We start from the raw sequence: 21907 nt of genomic DNA on the forward strand, positions 1-21907 counted from the left end.
GGTACGATGATAGTCTTACGAAACCACACAAACCCACGTAAATGACCCGTGTTAGTGATGGGCTGTCGACATTACACACTAGACACGCCCGCTAGCGCACGACAGAGCGCATGTTTACAGTCTATGCGTGGGTTAAAGTCAAGCTTAGCAAACATTTCTTGTCCGCAACGTGGATAAGAGAATTAATTTTTCTTTTTATGTAATTTATTCGTTTCTTGCTGTCTACAGCTAAGTACATACCATCATAAAATAACACGTGACTCGTTCTCTGTAATGGACTGGGATAAATAAAAGATTCTTACAAGAAGTCAGAATCAGTCAGTTTTTCTTCCAGCCTTTCTTTCTTGCCCCCTCTCCCTTACAGTGAGGACACAGAAAGCGGGCCATGCTGAACAACTTTGACCAATCAGAATCGCCTTGAACACCGTAAACATTTTGAAAAAAAAAAGTTCAGCCAATGAGAAACGCCAGACGTTGTATTTGACCTCGTACGTGTAGTCGACCATTTTCGTCTGTCGATTGAGCGTGGGAACACCCTAACCTGATTGGCTGGAACTCTTTTTTTTTTATGTTTACGGTGTTCAAGCCGAATCTGATTGTTCAAAGTTGTTCAGCATGGCCCGCTTTCTGTGTCCTCACTGTAAATGATTTTCATTGAAAAGCCCACTCCTCTAAGTTTAGGCCCTGTGGCCTATCCACCCCTTCCGCCGCTGCGCCCACACGTGAAACCGCAAAACCATTGGACTTTTCGAAAATAAGCCTTGGGCGAGCTCATTGAAGCGCAGAGAAAAAAAAAACGCCTTGCAAACGAAACATGGAAACCCCTTCTCGTAACCGGGCCCATTTCGATATCAGCCAAAAAATGTCCACATGCCTTATATGGGGGGCTATGAGAGCATGAATGATCTCTTGGGGCTACATATAAATTATCACCCTATTTTGTTTGTTCCCCACGGATCTATACCTATATAACAACTTATCGAATACGCGGTGTATAGGATATCCCGCTATCCATTGATGGTCGTTTTGAAGGGTTTAGATTTAAAATAACCCTAACCTAAAAAAATCGGGCTTCCTCTTGGGGTGGGCGAGCTTCTTTGAGGAGTGTTTTAAAAGGCACAGAACCCCCAGCCCATGCGAGAATGTTTGCGCCAATGAGATATCTTCATATAACAAACCAATCAGAACAGCTCTTTAAACTAACCGCGCTAAAAACAAAAACAAAATGGCGGTAAAAGGTGCATTGCACCGATTCTTCACGATTTTTTATTTTACGGTCAATCTTGCTCGATAAACATCCGAAAAATGGCTCCAGCAGTACAAGCAGAGTGGAGTCCGAGCGATTGGCCGGAATCCTTACAAGAAATGCGGGTACGATTTCTGAATAAGCTGGTTTCAAAATTGGAACATTGAAGTTTGTGCTTGATTCATATCTTATTTGTGGTGCGATTCCTATCACCGATAGTTCTCCTTGTTTAGGTTATCGACAACCTCTTGCGATGTTCCATATGCTTTGAGTATTTTGATATCCCAGTGATGGTACAAGAATGTTCACACAACTGTAAGTGTTAATGGTGGTGGGATTGTAAGAAAGGGGGGGGGGGGGGGGGGGAATTCAAAGACGTAAACTATATTGATGCAAACGTCTCGTGCATTAGGGGGTCTGGGAGCTTTCCCGAGAAATTTCTTTTTTTTGCATTTTGTACTTATCTTTCCTTTCTATCAAAGCATTACCTGACATACCTGTGGTATGAAGGTTTTGTGCCAGGCTCCCCCATGCAACCTTGCTAACCGCCAAAGGAATTGTTGTATGGATCTTGATCTCTCAACTTTGGTCATCATTGATCTAATTTATTTTTATCGTGAAAATGAACATTCAAAGAATAAATAAGAATTTCCCAGATGAACCACAAAATTATATAATAGCACTTTCATGCACATTATCTATTGGACTGTGATATGTTCAAAGACAGATGTGCATATACTAAGTTGTGTACACACCCCCTCTTGGTCACCAAAAAGTGTATCATTTCTTATCAAGGCATTGTCAACTATTATGATTTTCCATATGATACCTGCTAACCCCCCCCCCCCCCCCCCCCTCACTAAAACCCTGCATGTGCCTGAAAGAAGACTAAAGTAATAAATATGGTATGAGTAGGATTCAAACATTAGAATAAACCACCATGTACATTTCATTGATATCATTAGCATTTATTCATCTAACTTTCAGATTGTAGTGTATGCATAAGAAGATCAATCACCTTTGATACCCAGTGTCCTACATGTCACATGGTTAGTAAACTTATTCAAAAGCTAACTTTTAATCCTTAGAGCTTGAAAGCTTTAATAAATTGTCCATCCTTAAATTGCAGAAAACAGTACAGCAGGATCTGAGATGTAACAGGGTTCTGGATGAGCTGGTTAAAAATTTTATTGCTGTCAGGTACTACATTTCTTACTGTATACTTTCTTGTGTACTTATGGCGATGTGCAGTCAAGTCAGGTATTTAGGGGTATACTGTTTTCAAGACCAGATATTTTAAGGGGTATGAGATTTTAGGATGTGTTTGACTCCCGGTGAAATCTATAGTATCCTCCAGAGTAAAAAAAACAACAAAACAATTGCACCAGCAGCATGTGATCAACAGTAATCATATAGTTAGTCATTGTTATGATTCCTATATCTCACTACATATAATTTACGCTTTACGTACTTCATTATACCCCATATCTGCAACTCGTGCCATTTCACTGAGTCACATCTTTTGGAGTGTTATTGCAGAACTGTGGCAGGTCTTTGAATGTTGGGGGAGGGGGCTGGCATGATACAGAAACAGTAAGAAAATATTGGTGTGCACAGCCATGCCCCTACAGGTCATCTTCTTATAATATATACAAGCCCCCAGTGCCCCCAACTTCCTGTAAGGGGTTTCGGTGCAAGCCAAGTCATACTGAATTTTTACATAATCTAGACAAAAACTTCTGCAGCTGATAAACCAGAGATATCAAACCACAGAAAATATCTCATCATGCGCCAAAACTCCGTCCAGTCACCCCTCTACAGGAAAGCGCAAGGTAAGTCTACAAGTGGCACATAAAATGTACATAAAATTTCATTTTGGCAAATAATGATAGATATACAAAATCGCATAGGGTTTATACAAATAAACAAACAAACCCATTGGCTTTGGTTTTTCAAGGTCGACTTTTTTTATGTTAGTTTATGTTTCAATCATGCAGATTTTGTGAAGCATTTGTCTTATTCTCATTTGCTGATTGGCTACTGTTTCGAAAGACTGTTCATTATTCAAAATGTGCAGGTTTGAAACACAAACTGATGCGAAAAATCCTAAATGGATGGATGCCAATGGTAGTAGAGGTATAAACCAACACAAGGTTAATGTTAAACGCCTTTGTGAAACAGTAGTTGCATTGACATTAGCCCTTTATCGGAGCAAAGAGTGGAAAGGTGGCTACCCCTATGCAGCAAGGCGAGCACACCTATGCAGACCATCTAGTTTTTCTACAGCGTGTCTGTAGTTCTTCTAGTTCTAGTAAATGGTAGTTGCCTTTCATTCTGGGGGCTAATGAGGCCATACAGTAAGCTAGCAAACTGCTTGTATGGTTGTTATGCTTCCCTCATAAAATAAAATTCAAAGTATTGTATTCCATCAACAGAGTAGGACAACTCCTAGTGTGACTCCTGGTCGCAAGCGGAAAAGACGAATAATTGATTCAGATGATGAAGACAAGACATTTGAGGCGATAACAATAAAGCAGGAGCCTGAATGTGCCGCTGATTCTACCAAAAAGACTCCCAAAGGAAAACAACCCAGAAAATCACCCACCAGACCCCCAGATTTTGGTAAAAAAAATATATATTTGACACCCGGCTTCTGTAATGACTATCACTTAACATGCTTTTTGCTGAAGGTACACTTTGATGTTGATCAGCACTGTTGCCCTATCATAAACTGTTCGGAACAACTTTGGCTCAAAGTGATTACTGTAACTGGTTTAATGTATAAGTGTGAGACCCCCCCTAGGGGATAGCAGAATCAAAAGACTCTTCGAAGACCCCCTAAGTAATTTAGTAGTTAGAATTCTATACCCTAAAAGATGGGATGATCAGCCCTGTCCATTTTTATGCTGCAATGACACATAAAATTCTTCCATGTGGTGGCCAATCTAAAATGGAAAACACAAGACAAAATGGAAAATTGTCTCCAAACCCTAGAGTGAGACATGTAGTTTTCCACTGGAAGATTATTTCTGGCTGTGATGTAGGCTAGCAATTTTTTTTTATAAATCCCAGATGCAATTATAAAAGGGTTATAGTTGTATGAACTGGTTGTGAGGCCTGTATCATCTACAGAAAAGATTAAATCCAACAAACCCACAAATAAGCTTATATATTTCAGACTAATAGTTATGGTACTCAGGCCTTAATATCTATATTTTTCAGCTGAGTGCCCAGTGTGTGGGGAATTAATACTCCAGAGCAAAGTGAACTCTCATCTTGATCTCTGCCTGACAAGGAATGAGAAAAAAGAGGCTCTCCGTAGTTCAAATTCACCGTAAGTTTTCCAATATGTGCAGGTCCCCCTTTGGCTGGCAGTGAGGTTGTTGCACCATATCTTACACTTAGTTGTGAAATATCTCTGACACACACTCCCTTGATCAAATCCTGTCTATACCGTACGGTTGGCCCATTTGGGCAGTATGGGTTATAATCTGGTCAATGTAGAGTTTAAAAAAATACATTTTGTACAGCATGTTTACATTTTATATACATAAGTAGCTGTCAACTCACCTGTGGGTGTCACAAGATTTTGGACCTCATCGCAAGCCTAATTTTTGTGAGATTAGTCAAACATTCTCTGTTTTCATCCATATTGGCTCTCTTGGGTTTTTTAAATATTTACTGTATTTCCTCCGATTTTACAAGATTTCTGTTGAAGTGGGGTTGACAGCTATGTATACAGCATATTTCTTGTGAACTAAACAGTACATTTTTTTATATATCTAGTCAAAAGAAAGAGCAGAAAATGGTTACCGAAGAAGGCAAAACAAAAAGTGTGAAGCAGCAAAGCTCTATGTTTTCACCATCAGCAATGTTATGTTCACCACCCAGTACATCAACCCAAGGCCAGACCACCCTTGCAATGAAAGGGTCAAACAGCTTCATGTAAGATAATAATTGAGGTGAAGGGTGTAACAAGGGGTTCTATTATAAAAGAATGCTGATCAAACACTTCTCTGTTTTGGAAATACAAGGGTTTATGTGCAAGAAACTTGAAGTCTATGTACCTTATTTATTATATGTGATTGAAAAACTCAGTCACTTGCTTGAGTAAGCAAATAAAAATGGATTGTCTCGCATGAAGAGTGACATGATGATTGCGCTACTTTAAGAACATCAATCCAACACCAGCTCACCCTTGAAATAAGGGGGTCGAACAGCTTCATGTAGAATGTAAAATGTCAAAGGGCTTGTCTGGATAATGATGGGAGAAGGGGTCTGTGTCTAAAGACCATCCAACAGTACTATAGCCTTGCGTGCCATCTTGAAAGGCGCATCGGGGTATAGGAGTGGGCTTCTACCAAATACAGGGCTTCTGGAATTACTCGCTTGTGCGGAAGCGCGTAATTTGGCTTTCTCTGCGTAATCCGCGTAATCCACAAATTTCCACGTAATTTGGCTAAATTTTGAAAGACAAAACATTTAATTGCACAGCTGATGTGTTCTTTTAGGGTTCTTACCTCTATTTCTCGTAAAAAAAAGAGAGATATTCTTCGTGAGTGCGATATTTCGAACTGAATTTCGAAAACAAATAAAATGACTAGGCACGTAATTTAGCACGTAATGATTGGTTTTCCGCGTAATTTGGCATACAATTTAGCAAAGAATCCCGCGTAATTTTGAGTTTTTTTCGCTCAATTCCAGAAGCCCTGCAAATACAGTTACCAAAGACCAGCCCAACCTTGCTTGCGATGTGAGGGTAAGACAGCTTTCACAAAAGATTTTTATTGATGTAGTCAAATGTTTTCCCTTGATACAGTCCGACTGTCCAGAAAAGAAAACCACTTCCAAAGCTTGTTTACACCTTGTTGTCAGATAAACAACTGAAACAAAAACTTAGGGAGTGTGGGCTTCCAACACAGGGCCCACGAGAGGTAAGCTTCTGACTTCTTTCATCTTGCAATATTCATTGTTGGTCCATGATTGACATGTTGAATTCATATTTATTCTGTAGAGTTTGACATTTTTTAATGGAGAAAGAAGATAATCGGTACTTGACCGATTGTTTTGTTAGTAGTTTTGAAAGTTAACTATTGTCACTCACTGTAGCATTTATCCGTTATTTCTCTGTTATTTTTTCCAGAAGCTGATAAAGACACACAGGGAGTATGTGACATTGTATAATGCCCAGTGCGACTCGGCTAACCCTATGTCAGGAGCAATGATTATCAAGCAGATGGAACAGAATGAGAAAAAGAAAATTAAGCTTACAGAGGCTTCCACATCAGATAGCAGTGTAAGTTATATAAAATAAATATATTTTATACAGGACAGCTATTAAATCGGTGGCTCTGATTTACTGAGAAGAGAGAGAAAGGTCTTTGTTTCATGTTATAGCATGCATATGCCTGGAAAATTCTCTTTGTGTGTGCTTGTCCCTAAAAAGATAACAACAGACAAGACTTGCATCTTTTTGCTTTTTGAAAACTTACTACAAGCATTAGTACTTTTTTGTTTAACTACACTTTACAGTACACTTCTTAATAAATAAACAGCTGGAACACAGCTAACCCAAAATTTATATTGAGGCAGTTTTATACAAGCTGTTACACTCTGTAAAAAACACTCCTGGAAGCTCGTTTTGGCAAAAAAAAAAAAAAAAAAAAAAACAACAGAGATTTCAAAAGAAATTAATAAGATATGCTGAAATCTGAATAAGCTTAGTGATCAATTATCAATAACAAGTGTACTTATCTTCATTCTAGACACACTTTAAAAAGCAGACAAGTAAAGAAGAAACAGAGGCAGCCAACAGGCTCTACTGTAAGTGGTCCGTTCTAACTAATATTGTACAGTAAAATATGAATTTGACTAGTTACAGTTTTGCTATAAATCTCTCAGTCTCACAGTTTTTCAGTCAAATTTCCTGGTTTTGGCCCAAAGAACCAAAAATAATGCCCAGAAATGTTGTATTTTGTGTTTCTGGGCAAAATTCAGAGACCAAATTATTGAAATTATTATTCTTTAAACAATTTAAATTATAATTCTTATACAGAGGGCCATGGCAGCATGTTCCCCATGGAATAATTAACCTTTTTCATACATACAACTTGAGAAGTTTGGGTGGTGGAGGAAGTACCAACTTCTTCTAACCCCCTTGTCTGCCAATAGTCTGGCATTTCTTTGTGCTAGACATAGAAAAAAAGAATTTCTTAGAATGTTGCCAACTTGTGGATGCCAAAATGTTGTATCATCATTTAATATTTCTTTTCTAGTGAAAGAGCACCAAAGTGAATTTGACCAGCTTATTGAAAACATTAGAAGCAGAAGGAATAAGGGGAATAGAGCAGGCAAGCGTATGGCTGGTAGTGATGCTAAAACAGATGATGATGGGAAACCTTCTACTGAGATTAAATTTGAGGGTTCTGGACAAATGGAAAAGGATGATAAAGCTTGTAGAAATAATAGCACTAATACTGGGGAGACGTCAGAGGAAATATGTGATGTGAAGAAAGGCCAGGAACCAAATATGGAATCAAGAGAAGGAGCTGGAACTTTAGAAGATGTGGTTGTCATAGATGACTCTACTAATGATACTGCAAGTAATGATACATCCACTAATAAACCTCAATTAGAACCTGTTTGCATTTCCAACGCACCTTACCTGACAGATAATGGCGATGATATCTCTAATGCCGATGATATCTCTAATGCCGATGATATCTCTAATGCCGATGAGATCTCTAATGCCGATGATATCTCTAATGCCACTGAAATGATTTCTGCACCTCATAAATCTGAACACAGCTTTGTGCCATCTGCAACCTCATCCCCTGCAAGTGGGAAGCGGGATGATTCAGCTACTGGAAGTACTAGTAATATTCTGGAGCCTGAGAACTGTAAACACAACTTAGACAATGAAATGAATGTGAGTGCTGTTGTATCTATGCTAGATGATGATGCCCCTGATGACAATGATGATACTCCCTGTTCCAGTGTTGATGAGGACAATGAGCTGACACCTTCTCTAGGCCTTACTGGGAGTGACATGGTAATGTTAGAGCCGCATTGTCACCAGTTTACTTCCGGAGGTCCGACGGAAACCTAAACCGTTAAAAGAATCTTTTAAAATCTGAGATATTAAACAGGCCATCCGCTCTAAATTATCAATCACATCCTCAAAGAAACTTCCAATAAACACACTGCTTTCAAAATTTTAAAATATTTTTTGCGTTTCCCATTAAAAATCATCGGAGATTGTTACGTAATCGACCAGAAGTAAACTTGTGACAATGCGGCTTTTAATGTCTACCTTAGCATGATTGAGCATAAATAACAATTTAGGATGACTTCTTGTGCCAGACCCTGCTACTGGTAGGCTCCCACCTCCATTCATGCAGCGGCACATTGGCACTCTCTCTTGAATACCTACGAACTCATGACTCAACATAGGATTCAGGATATTTTGCCGTTCCTCAGAGTCTCCTTTTCAAGCACCTTGTTAGGCGGGGAGCTGTCTCTCTAGGGAGGGGGGTAGGGTTAGGGTCGTTATTGCTTATCATGTTGATAATGAGAGGGTTCTTTTTTCTCATTATGCTAATTAGTGACACCCTTTGGACTTAGACTTTCTATGAACATGGCTACTTGGAGTTTATCAAGAAAACAAGGTAGCAGGGGGATGGCTCATGTTTAACATTTGTTGTGAAAGGTGCCTGTTAACCCATTGACTCCTGGCTTTTTTGGAGCTGAATTTACAAAAAACAGACTGAAAACAGATACCTCCCCCCCTATTCTGAGTTTTATACAGCCCGTCAAAGTCAAACACAGCTGCACCTAGTCAGCGGTATCCAAGCTTTCCAACAGTGCTTTGCGGTCCCCACTTTTAATCCCTCGTCGATGTGCTGAAGCCAGCACAAGTTGATGGTTGCTTGTATTTTTCATCAAAAATACAGCTATGAGCATATCAGGAGAGTGTCTCAGGGCATCATGAAGTCTTTTGGGGCATAATTGAGTGCTTTGCTTATGGATATTTGCAAGCAAAGGTGGATTCATGATGATTTTTTCTTGTTTGGCTTTGCCTTGATGAGAAAATAATTTTCTAATGAATCACCACAGCTCTCCTAAATGCTGTCTTTTCTGAAACCAAATTGATTCCAAAATTGTTTACACTGCTATTCTGGGTCTGTATGGCCTGGAATTGATTCGTTTGGCTTCGGGGTGAAAAGACTTATAAAAAACCATCTGACTTTTGGGAGAGGAGTGTTGACTGGCCCTCCCCTCGTGAATTTTCCCCTGGATCTCCCAGAATGCTTTGCAATACGTAAAGATATTTTCGTGGTTGTACAATCCTTCAAGGAATGGACATTGTGTTTTGAGGCCAAGGAAATGTACCTGAAGGATCAGAATAAAGGTATCTATTTGTGTCTTGAGCTGTGTTTGCTGATCTCTCTCTCTTGTGTGGTATTTTGAGCGTTTTATTGAGAGGGGTGATTCTGCTTTTCTCTCCTTGTTCGATTTGAGATTTGTCAAAGAACCTGTGCTATTATTTGGCTTAAGAGTAGATGCCAACACCTTGGTTGGATGCATATCTGCAAGACCATTTATCCCTTAGACTGATGCCTGAGTATCTTCATCTTGTTGTGTTTATTTTGAATTTATGAATTTTTTGGGTTGTGGGTACTTCCCAAAGCCGGTACAGGCCGGTTGAGGGGTCAATGTGTTAAATTAAGGTTTAAAATTTAAGTATTCATTGACCAATAATTTAGAACTTGTGATAGTGGCTGCTAAGGGAGGGTGTTCGCCTACAGTATTGTAGCTAATTTTTGTCATCTTTTTGTCCAAAGGAGGAAGATGCTGAAAGTGAGGAAGATGCCTACTCACTGAACAGCAGTCCAATTGTTGCCATTGCGACCAGGAGGAAGAAATTATTTGATAATAGCTAGTTAAGTATCCAGTAGATATCTGCAAGACTTGGCTATGTTAGATGCTTCCAACATTTTAAAACACATCTTTTTGATATGATGATGAACAGATCTTGACAACAACAAAATCATATAGAAAAAGATGGCTATGGTATATTGATACACCTGATTTCATCAATTTAAGTGGAAAAAAAATACTCTTGTTAAAATCCTGTGTGTTGTAATAAATACAAGGGTAAAATTGTTTTAATGGGCAGAAGCTTAGGCATGGTTTGGATGCCATACTTTTCATGTACCTTCTAAATGCAAATGCATACAAAGTTGGTTGTTTTATCACCATTTGCATACAGGATGTAGCAGGGGGTGAGGCATTTGGGGCACCTGCCCTCCTCCCCCTTGTTGGGTATATGGGTATCTGACCAGTAGGGGCATGGCTGTGCCTCCTCCCCTCCCCCCGATATGTTCTAAATGTTTCTCTATCATGCCCTCCCCCACAAAAATATTTCAAGGCTGGCTACAGCCATGACATTTGAGATGGCACATGAAAAGAGAGCCATCTAAACTTAGGCTAAGGCTAAGGCCGTCTCAAATGTCAGAGCTGTAGCTTAGGCTCATCCTAAGTGAGTGGTCATCCCAGATAGAGAGGAGAAGTCAACAAGTCATAGCATATTTATTTTATTGCACTTGGGTTAGCCACAGCTTGAAGCCTTTAAAACTTTGTCTATTTTACAATGATCTTATAATCTCTTGGAGACCAATATTATCCAGTGGAAAAAAACAAAACAAATAAGTGGTCTATACATATAAATGCTTGTTGAGTAATTCTTTTAAGGTTGGTTCTCACTTGGAAGTAAGCGCAAGGGGAACCCACATAGTTTTCCGATTCTCACTATAACATAAGTGCAAGAGAATGAGACTGCTTGATTTTTTGTGCTTGTGTTTGACCGATTCTCACTTTGCGCTTCAGTTTGCACTTCCACTTGCGTCCTAGTGAGAACAAACTTTTACCGTTATTAATATAATCATAAAAGACGATTGAGTTCTCAAGTATAAATTCAATTTATGAGGTACTAATATTATACAACGTAGAAAGTTAGCCAATAAGCAGGAGAGAATGGCTGTTTTGATTGACACAATGGTATGATGAGCTTTTCTTTGCCTCGTCGCTCATTGATTCACTACAAGTTGTCAAGATGGCCACACTAACCACTGTTGTACTGTAGCTAGCAGAAAATTCATTACATTTGTCAATTTTCTTCGAAAGATCTTCCAAAGTTAAAAAGATTCCAAAAAGTCAGAATTTCGGAAGTGGATCATAAAACAAAATGCGATAGGCAGTGAGTGGGCGATTTTTTTATAATTTTTGGATTTGTTTAACTTTACAAGATCCCTTACTAATTTAAAAGGCATGTGTAAAGGGATGTCTATTTAAATAGCTACCAAACACACAAGGATTTAATTTCTATTTTCTAAAATTTATATGGAGGCATAAAAATACCAGAGATATTTTGTTAAAATTAAAAAAAAAAAAAATGAAAAATACTTTGACATTCTGAACAGAGATCTTTGTAGACAATTTTTTTTACATTGATTCTTTGCCATTTCCACATATACTATTATCCAAGATTTTGAAGTGATGCACACAAATAAAATGCAAGCTTTTTTATATACAAAAAATAAAAACATCAAAAAGACCTGTGTATAAAAACAACTTTAGCAAATTTACCTTAAAATGAATGACAAAAATACAGAAAAAGTTAAAATCTCTTATAAGAACTGAAGAGAGGGACTTAGCAAAGGGAGAGCTCAGGCGCCCCCCTCTTTTGGGATATTTAGAAAATGGGAAATGTCTCATGAACAGCCTTATAAATAGGCATATTAATCCATTAATCCATTGATAATTTTCTAAAATTGTAGGTGAGTGTTCAAAATAAAACTGAAATAAGTTTTGAGCCAGATCCAGAGTTTTGTAGTGATGACGTGACATTATATTGAGATCACCAACTCGTCTTGCCCTGTCTCCCTTTGAACTAGTTTTTTCCTTCACTGAATGAAAGAGCTGCTTGTGATGTAGAGGGATATCTTTTTTTTTTTACAAAAGCTCATTTTTTCCAGTCTTTGTAGCCCCAAAAACAGGCTCTTGGCCATACAAGTTATGAAATAGCAGATTGCATCAGCTAAAATTGGAAGATAGTCTATCAAATGTCACACTCTCTTTTTAGACATGTGCATGTCATGTGCTCTCATCATGGCTTGCACCATTTCCAATGTATTCAGTGGGTGTGGTGGATGGCCCTGCTTCGTAGCTTCCTTCAGAAAGGCCTGGACTATTTCTATCAGGACTGCATGAAGAAGTATGTTCAGGTTTCAAGAGTTTATAGTCTGTTATAATAACAGTAACATTCCCTACTGTGACAGCCATGTGCTGGGCACTGCTACGATCAACATTCTGTAGTCTTGGCCTGTTGAGTTGGAAGGCAAAAATTGTCATTTTGTACATCTTGTTATGGTAGTGCTCATTAGATACCCTGAGGGGGGAGGGGAATTTTGGCAATCATTTTACATATTTGGTATATTTCCTTTTATATGCAACAGGGCAACCAAAGAACAGTAAGAAAAAGAAACATAAACAACAACACTGTAAACTGGACACCCTAGTTTCTCAAATTTCATCTTCAAAATCACTTTACAAATGTTTCATTTTGCATTTTCTTGACCACAAAACTAAAGCTACCCTGGTTCCCGAACTTTGATTGTAGCTAGCTTGAATTTACCAGAGATGTTGAATGCTTTTCAAAGCAGTCAGCCTTAGAAACTGAGAGAGGTCAAGATTTTAACCAGGGTAAATTAAAGTATTATTTTTTCCATGTTTATTTAGAAAGAAATTGTCAACTTGACATACAGGTCCATGATACATTATAATTTAGTTTCCAGGAAGGTTTGCCTTGGGGGGGGGGGGGGGGGGGATGGTTGGGTGGGTGGGGAGGACATACAGAAATTTGACAATAACTAAAGAAATGGTTTGTTTTCATGTACTCCTTACCTCATTTTCTTTAAAGGTCTTTTGCTAGGAGCTTTTTTCAGACCTGGAATGTTTGGTATGTACTTGTGTGCTACTTGTTGAGCTACAAGATGTGCATTTATTCTAGGTTTCCTGAAGATACAGAAAATGAGATATGAGTTGGAAGCTTGCTGGGCTAAAGAATGTGCCTTTTTTCAAGGTTTTCTATAGATAGGGGGAATTAGTTACAAGTTAGGGTCATGTTAAATATCATGTTCTAATACAATGCTTTTGAGAGTGTAACAAAATAGATTTAAATGCTGAGAGCTGTACACTTTTAATAGGGCCCTGCGGAATGGCACACATCTATCAGCAGGCCATGAAATGGAATATCTTGCTGATAGCGCAAGAAGCAGTAACAGTATGCACAATTTTGGAAAAAGGGCCCATAATAACGTGTTTGTATAACTTACACGAGTAAAACTGGTGCACAAGGCAAAGACTCAGTAAAACAGTGTGTATTTATTGTTAGTAAGCACTGTCAATGAGGGTGGTCACTGCCAGAGAGGTTATTGTTCCCCCAAGGTTTTTTAACATTAGTAAAACACAACTTTAAGAGAAGGGACCTCTGGTTTAATGTTCATATCTGACACAAACTTCAGTCAAGGCTAGTTGTTCTTTTATCCAAAAAGAGACTTCTCTATATATTAGAAAACCAAAAATATATGAACTATGTAAGAAATGCAACCCTGCTCTTAAGAAGGAGGAGAAATATTTTACCAAGGAGCAGAATCTCATGTTTAAATTCTTTTGCTAGTATTCATATCCTGTTGTTATGTTCAAGCCATACCATGGGGATCAGTAGCCTGGAAATCAAAATAACCTTTCGCCTTTAAAAAAGTGTTAATAGGAGCGGTCGTAAATCATTATTTTTGTTACAGTTCAGTGGTATTGCAGGTTGATATCAGCTTAGACTGGGGATGGAATGGAGGAGAGATTAATCGCTTTTAGAATTCTACAGATCAGGAGCAGGACTTATTATGATATATCTACTTATTCTGTTCTCTGCGTTGTTATGCTATAAAAACATAATTTTGAATTCATAATCACCCTCGAAAAATCAGCAAATCAAAACATTGCAATGCAAGACTTTTCGTAATACACACAAAATCAAGACAGATGAACACACCAAAACCATTTCCGCCTTAAAAAAATAAAACAAGCTTTACAAGAAATTGCTCAAATCTTTAAGGCTTGACAGAAAATTCGTTCGATTAAAGAATACCATTCAAGTGCTTCTAGGATGCTATTTTAATGTTTGCATGTACATATCACGCGTTGTGAGCAATACTATTTGAGTGGCTTCCCTACCTTGTAGATGTGCCTTTTCTCACGTCACACATAGAACATTTAAAAGCTTCAGATGTGTTCCTATATGTACAGACACTACAATCCCAGTAAGCTTCTTCAGATATCTGCCTTACAGGTTTATATTTCAATCTGTGGAAACAAAAACGATAGACGTGTCAGACAGTCGATACCCCACAAATAGACGACCGGGGGCTTTTGACGCCGCTTGATTATCGCGCTGGAGAACTCGAGTATTCAACCATCGCTGGATTAAAGCTCCAAAATAACTCCTAATACTGCTAAACCGACAACCGAGTGTCACAACCATATCGATTCTATTCCAACATCTGCGGTACTGTAGCCCAGCTGAATTTTGAAGTAACGCTGACCCAGTTTGACGCTAGACCACGCGGTGTGTTTCCCGCGATTAATTCTTGCTTTTAAGATATAGGGAGCGTGTATTGGCTCCATTAGGGGCTAGTTGGAACGGTCAAGTGGTGGACCTACTTGCTTGGACTTCTCTTGTCACCTTTTTCTTCCATATCTCGAAGAACTCGATGATATTGGCAGTGCCATGCAGAGCCCGTGAAAGCAAGCAAGAGTTGATGTCTGTGGCCCGGCAATCTTCGAGCCAATCACACACCACCCAATCCCAGACCCCCTCCGAGACTCTGTGTGCAACTTATTTCCATAATATATTAAAACACAGGAAACCCGAGAGCCCCCCGCTATCCTTTTATTGCAAATGACACCGTTGATTTATCAATTCAACATTCGATATCACAGTTAGATCAAAGTAAACTAATAAAGTAATGTTTTTTCTAACTGCACATTATTTCTCAGTGTCTGTAAATGAATGAATGTTCCTGATGACTCGCAAAGATTTTTAAACTTAAGACATGCTGTGCCCTTTCGCCACTCTTTCTCAACGACTTACCTACCCTTGGTCTCATTCATGATCTTCTTTCCCAGTAAAAATAGCATTTAGTGTTTTTTTTCCATTTTGAAGTTCTCTTAACTTTATTCATTTCAGGATTTTTCCCGGGAGCGAGCGGAAGAGCAATAATGATAATGTAAAAATAGTAATAATGATGGTAATAATGATGATGATAATAAATATGATAATGACAACAACAACAACAACAACAATAATAATAATGATGATGATGATGATGATGATGATAATAATAATAATGATATTGATGGTAATTATAAGAATACCAAGGCAAGAGCCAGCTTTAGGGACTGCGCGAAGCTTAATTCTAAGGCGGCCGATTGGCCGAGGACACCCCTACTAAGCACACGTACAGGGTTGGCTCTCATGGCCAAGGTTCAGTTGAAAACTGAGTCAGGCGTCAACAATGGTGTCAACACTGTGACAACCTACATCATCAGAACACAAAGCAAGAGATCTCCTTTTTATTCATTAAACAATTGCTTTACATGCACAGTTAGCAGTACCCTGGGCACCAGACCCTCCAGGCATCTCTCGTCCAGTGACGCTTAGTCAAAATGCCTTGACGATCGAAGCGAGGAACGAATTTGTATTTCTGGAACTGAAAAAGAGCTAACCGCCCGCCCAGAGCCTCGTCGCGGTATTTTGGCTGAGCGTCACTAGTGACGTCTCTTTTAAGAGAAGTCTGGAGGCACTGGTACCCCGTGTAAGTTAGCAGCATCTGGTTGTTCCAATATCAATCCCTACCTCAGTAGTTCAAAATCAAGATATATTGAATGAACGTCGACTATAGGATAGCCTGTGCGACCTTCGAGGACTGAGGGAAATATTCCCCCGGAGAGAGTTCAATGTTTTTACCCGAAACTGCTAAAAGTTTCCTGCACAATCAGTGCTCCAGATCAATGTGATCTCCCTTGGCTTTTTTAAGTATTGTGAATAACAAATGCTTACGAGACAACTAACTTTTTCCTGTCATGGGTCACGTGTTCACATTTGTGACACTGCGCATGCAGCCGCCATTTTACGCTCCCGCATAGTACTGGGCCATCATCATCTAACGTACCCTGGGAACCCGGGCCTCCAGACTTCTCTCGTCCAGTGACGCTCAGCCAAAATGCCGCGACGAGCGAAGCGAGGAGGCTCTGAGCGGGCGAGTACATCTAACGGACATCTGCTAATTCAAGTGAGTAATCGAGTTAAGTAATCGAGAAACTGGAACAGACTTCCATTTTAGATGGATATCTTAAAGCTTTCTTTCTTTTGCACATAGACCCTTATGTTAAAATGCAAACAATAACAAATAAATGGCTGATTGACGATCTTTAAATAAGCCAATAGAAGTTAATGTATTTTGTTCGACTCGGTGTTATGTAGGGGCGTAAATAGGCGGTTTTAGTTGTTGTGAATATATTCCGGTGCTAGTGTGAATGCGGCATATGCTAAACTTTGTACGTACGTTATACGCATGCTCCTTCGCGATGATGCAGAAGCATAAACGATGTGCGCATGCTCTCTACGTGATGCCGCAGAAGCATAAACGATGTGCGCATGCTCTCCACGTGATGCCGCAGAGGCATACACGATGTGCGCATGCTCTCCACGTGATGCCGCAGAGGCATACACGATGTGCGCATGCTTTCCACGTGATGCCGCAGAGACATACACGATGTGCGCATGCTCTCCACATGATGCCGCAGAGACATACACGATGTGCGCATGCTCTCCACATGATGCCGCAGAGACATACACGATGTGCGCATGCTCTCCACGTGATGCCGCAGAGGAATACACGATGTGCGCATGCTCTCCACATGATGCCGCAGAGGCATACACGATGTGCGCATGCTCTCCACGTGATGCCGCAGAGGCATACACGATGTGCGCATGCTCTCCACATGATGCCGCAGAGACATACACGATGTGCGCATGCTCTCCACGTGATGCCGCAGAGACATACACGATGTGCGCACGCTCTCCACGTGATGCCAAAGATGCATACACGCGGTGTTTATCTTGAGTACGAATGGACACTTTGTGTCGTTGTGGACTAGAGCTTATGTTGGCAAGTCTTGGACTCAACAGAGCTCATCCGTAAATACGCTGATTAACCTAATAAAGTACGAATGCATTAAAAAAAAATACCTCTTATCACGCTAAGCGTGCCAGGTCGCTCTTTATGTGAAAGAGATATAAAAGCTGACTTCTCACAATAAATGCACGTTATCTAACGAATAATTAAGTAACTTGCATTGATACCGTGACTGCCCGTGAGGGGTAGTGTGATCTGGTGAGGCTATAATCGGTTATATTCTACTCTTACTCCCATGAGCTCTTGCGTCATTATATCTACACTAAGCGGGAGTCGATCTCCAGGTCCAGAGGGGTGGTAGCGGGCCCGCCCGTGGGGGGTAGTGTCAACTTTTCATCACCCTGGGTTAAAAACACAAGATTAATACGAATTCCATACCAGGTTCACTATAAAACGCTTCAATAAAAGTTATGGATAAAAGTACAAATCATTGCCTCTGTATAAAAGCTTGCATATGCGAGAAGAAGACTGGGTTCAAAAACTTGCTAAAAGGATTTGGGAATTGTTTCGTTGAAAAGGAATTGTGTTTTCCTTGTCAAGAATATTGTGTAGTTGTTTTGTTGAAAAATCCTACTAGAATTGGACAAGATTAAATAGACATAACAATCAAACTTACTTGTTTCGCAGATTGCTCATGCAGCTCCAGCTGAATAAAGATTAATGTTTATTAGTTATTCCGGCATCTGAGTATTCTTTGGTACATTGAGTTCACACAGAGCAGCATGTTCATTCTGACCTTGTTTTAAAATTTGCAGGGCCAATTATTCAATGGTGGATTTTGAAATTAACCCAGTCCAGGGAAGCACGCTCTCTAAATTTCTCCAAACGGTTAAATCACCTATCTAGTCTATCTGTATTCTAAAGAGTGGCCCTTCCTTTTTTTTCGTATTTTTGGCAGCTATAGAATGCCACCTTGTCTGTTTGTCAATCGAGCGAGGTTGTGCCGGCAAAGCTAAGCGAGGTTGTGCCGGCAAAGCTACGCGAGGTTGTGCCGGCAAAGCTAAGCGAGGTTGTACCGGCAAAGCTAAGCGAGGTTGTGCCGGCGAAGCAAAGCGAGGTTGTGCCGGGAAAGCTAAGCGAGTTTGTGCCGGCAAAGCTAAGCGAGGTTCACACTGTTTGTACAAGGCTTCAAAACATTTCGTTTTTCCCCAGACTTTCAAATAAGTAAGATTCAATATGAAGGGTCTAATTGCATCAGAGACATTCAAAAACTAATAATAAAACATAAAATGGCGGCTCTAGTGGAAAGGGGGATCTAGAGACAGGAGGTTCGAGGCAATATCGATTGTTACAGTAAACACATTTAGATCGTGCATAAAAAGAAATACACAGTAATGTAACCTTTTCTGCAGGGATTTCTTCTTCTTCCTTTAAATCAGCTTTGGCCGCCTCGGCGTATAGCGGGTTCTCGTAGTCATGCGGCTACAAAATAAGCAGTCGTGTTTACCAGCACAAGTGGGCTTTATTAGTTGTTGGGGATAGAGAGAGATAGTTTGAAAATAGTGTTGGACTGTCTCAAATTACTTCCCAGGTTTACGTCACGCGTTTCAGGAACCACAGGCAGTTCTTTATGGCAAGACTCTAACATTCCGTGTATTACTTAGGGTGGGAGGGTGGGGGTGTAGATGGCATTCCCTCGCATATGTTTTTTTGTAGAATCACCACCAGAAAGTATATGAACAAAAATGATTTCCCCACTGTCCCCGTTAGCACGGATTTGGTCACATGGGTTGTGTACAGAGAGGGGAGGGGCCTATGCTAAGGCCTTGTGTAAGTAGACTTTTAAATAAAAAACTCGATTGTCTTCGGGAAAGGTACTTGTCGATCCTCTCTACATCCCAAATTCCATGGCTTTACCCGAAAGAAAAGACAAAATAAAACTCCTTTCCCGTCTACCAAACAAAGTATAAAGGTGGTGATTAGATTTCATCTAACATCACATGCGTACCTTGTCTGGTTTCTCTTCGTCTTTGGGCACACCAGAGCTTATCTCAGCGTACAGTGGATTCTCGACGCCTGGCGGCTATAGCAATAAAAGCAGTTGGTAAAAAGGGATAGACAGATACATTACAAGCATAGTAACAGCTGACGGGGACTCGAGGGATGATGACTCGAGCGTAAAGCACCCTGGATAGAACAGCTGTCGTGTGATACTGTTGAGAATCAGGCCGGATAGGCAATTGAGAGAAAGGTTGAGGTACCTATACCGCGTGTGAGTCATCAGGGGCAATTGAGAAAAAGGTTGAGGTACCTCTACCGCATGTGAGTCATCAGGGGCAATTAAGAGAACAGTTGAGGTACCTCTATCGCGGGTGAGTCATCAGGGGCAATTGAGAGAACAGTTGAGGTACCTCTATCGCGGGTGAGTCATCAGGGGCAATTGAGAGAACAGTTGAGGTACCTCTATCGCGGGTGAGTCATCAGGGGCAATTGAGAGAACAGTTGAGGTACCTCTATCGCGGGTGAGTCATCAGGGGCAATTGAGAGAACAGTTGAGGTACCTCTATCGCGGGTGAGTCATCAGGGGCAATTAAGAGAACAGTTGAGGTACCTCTATCGCGGGTGAGTCATCAGGGGCAATTGAGAGAACAGTTGAGGTACCTCTATCGCGGGTGACTCATCAGGCGCGATCCGCTGGATATCAGTCTCGTCTAACATGTACAAGGGATTGTCAAATTCTGAAACGCCGACCTGAACACAGAATAAAAAATGATAATCAATTAATGGTATTCCATAGCAGTAAAGCGCGTACACAGTGGACTGTGACACGCTAGACCGTGGCCCCTTGACACGCTAAACCATGGCACAGGAAACGCTAGAACATGGCCCCTTGACACGTTAGACCATAGCCCCTTGACACGTTAGACCGTGGCACATGACACGCTAGACCATGGCACAGGACACGCTAGACCGTGGCACTTGACACGTTAGACCGTGGCCCCTTGACACGCTAGACCGTGGCACCTTGACACGCTAGCTGTGGCACCTTGACAAGCTAGACCATGGCCCCTTGACACGCTAAACCATGGCCCCTTGACACGCTAGACCGTGGCACCTTGACACGCTAGACCATGGCCCCTTGACACGCTAGACCGTGGCCCCTTGACACGCTAGACCGTGCCACCTTGACACGCTAGACCGTGGCACCTTGACACGCTAGACCATGGCCCCTTGACACGCTAGACCATGGCCCCTTGACACGCTAGACCATGGCACATGACACTCTAGACCGTGGCACGTGACACGCTAGACCGTGGCACATGACACGCTAGACCGTGGCACCTTGGCACGTTAGACCATGGACCCTTGACACGCTAGACCGTGGCCCCTTGACAAGCTATACCATGGCCCCTTGACACGCTAGACCGTGGCACATGACACGCTAGACCGTGGCACATGACACGCTAGACCGTGGCACTTGACACGTTAGACCGTGGCCCCTTGACACATTAGACCGTGGCCCCTTGACACGTTAGACCTTGGCACATGACACGCTAGACCGTGGCACATGACACGCTAGACCATGAACCCTTGACACGCTAGACCGTGGTCCCTTGACACGCTAAACCATGGCCCCTTGACACGCTAGACCGTGGCACCTTGACACGCTAGCTGTGGCACCTTGACACGCTAGACCATGGCCCCTTGACACGCTAAACCATGGCCCCTTGACACGCTAGACCGTGGCACCTTGACACGCTAGACCATGGCCCCTTGACACGCTAGACCGTGGCCCCTTGACACGCTAGACCGTGGCACCTTGACACGCTAGACCATGGCCCCTTGACACGCTAGACCATGGCCCCTTGACACGCTAGACCGTGGCACATGACACTCTAGACCGTGGCACGTGACACGCTAGACCGTGGCACATGACACGCTAGACCGTGGCACCTTGGCACGTTAGACCATGGACCCTTGACACGCTAGACCGTGGCCCCTTGACAAGCTATACCATGGCCCCTTGACACGCTAGACCGTGGCACATGACACGCTAGACCGTGGCACATGACACGCTAGACCGTGGCGCTTGACACGTTAGACCGTGGCCCCTTGACACATTAGACCGTGGCCCCTTGACACGCTAGACCTTGGCACATGACACGCTAGACCGTGGCACATGACACGCTAGACCGTGGCACTTGACACGTTAGACCGTGGCCCCTTGACACATTAGACCGTGGCCCCTTGACACGTTAGACCTTGGCACATGACACGCTTAACTTTGGCTACTTGTCGCTCTAGACTGTAGCATGTGACACGCTAGACCATAAACCCTTGACACGCTAGACCGTGTTCCTTTGACACGCTAGACCGTTGCCCCTTGACACGTTAGACCGTGGCC

The 21907-nt window shown here is 41.4% G+C and overlaps 3 protein-coding genes across 6 annotated transcripts in view; 1 reads left to right on the plus strand and 2 right to left on the minus strand.

Moving 5' to 3' along the window:
• The first annotated feature begins 1196 nt into the window (after nucleotides 1–1196).
• LOC5511158 (E3 ubiquitin-protein ligase RAD18) lies at nucleotides 1197–11719 on the plus strand. 3 transcript variants are annotated; one of them, XM_032380344.2, is made up of 14 exons: nucleotides 1197–1371; nucleotides 1480–1561; nucleotides 2234–2295; nucleotides 2376–2446; nucleotides 2976–3078; nucleotides 3682–3868; nucleotides 4469–4580; nucleotides 5033–5191; nucleotides 6066–6180; nucleotides 6390–6542; nucleotides 7012–7069; nucleotides 7522–7848; nucleotides 8200–8297; nucleotides 10090–11719. In XM_032380344.2, exons 1-14 carry the CDS (start codon nucleotides 1306–1308, stop codon nucleotides 10186–10188), a joined length of 1692 nt encoding a protein of 563 aa, XP_032236235.2. In that variant the 5' UTR covers nucleotides 1197–1305; the 3' UTR covers nucleotides 10189–11719. The 3 variants fall into 3 exon arrangements, with proteins under 3 accessions (XP_032236235.2, XP_032236234.2, XP_048584981.1); XM_032380343.2 differs by having other exon boundaries at nucleotides 7522–8297; XM_048729024.1 differs by lacking the exon at nucleotides 8200–8297 and having other exon boundaries at nucleotides 7522–8174.
• Nucleotides 10827–15185, minus strand: LOC5511157 (YY1-associated factor 2). The gene is made up of 4 exons (XM_032380346.2): nucleotides 15026–15185; nucleotides 14540–14668; nucleotides 13211–13321; nucleotides 10827–12629 (listed from the first exon to the last, which is right to left on the minus strand). The coding sequence occupies exons 1-4, from the start codon at nucleotides 15058–15060 to the stop codon at nucleotides 12401–12403; spliced, it is 504 nt and encodes a 167-aa protein (XP_032236237.2). The 5' UTR covers nucleotides 15061–15185; the 3' UTR covers nucleotides 10827–12400.
• A 738-nt stretch (nucleotides 15186–15923) lies between these two features.
• LOC5511127 (stabilin-2) overlaps nucleotides 15924–21907 on the minus strand; it is an 82069-nt gene continuing 76085 nt past the window's right edge. For both annotated transcript variants that reach the window (XM_048729011.1, XM_048729009.1), the window contains 5 exons: nucleotides 20164–20253; nucleotides 19511–19585; nucleotides 18904–18984; nucleotides 18179–18208; nucleotides 15924–17903 (listed from right to left, as the gene is read on the minus strand). In XM_048729011.1, the coding sequence (XP_048584968.1) occupies nucleotides 17820–17903; nucleotides 18179–18208; nucleotides 18904–18984; nucleotides 19511–19585; nucleotides 20164–20253 (360 nt within the window). In that variant the 3' untranslated portion in view covers nucleotides 15924–17819. The remainder of the gene's footprint in view (nucleotides 17904–18178; nucleotides 18209–18903; nucleotides 18985–19510; nucleotides 19586–20163; nucleotides 20254–21907) is intronic.

Source organism: Nematostella vectensis, chromosome 1 (assembly GCF_932526225.1).
Source record: "Nematostella vectensis chromosome 1, jaNemVect1.1, whole genome shotgun sequence".
Taxonomy (NCBI): Eukaryota; Metazoa; Cnidaria; class Anthozoa; order Actiniaria; family Edwardsiidae; genus Nematostella; species Nematostella vectensis.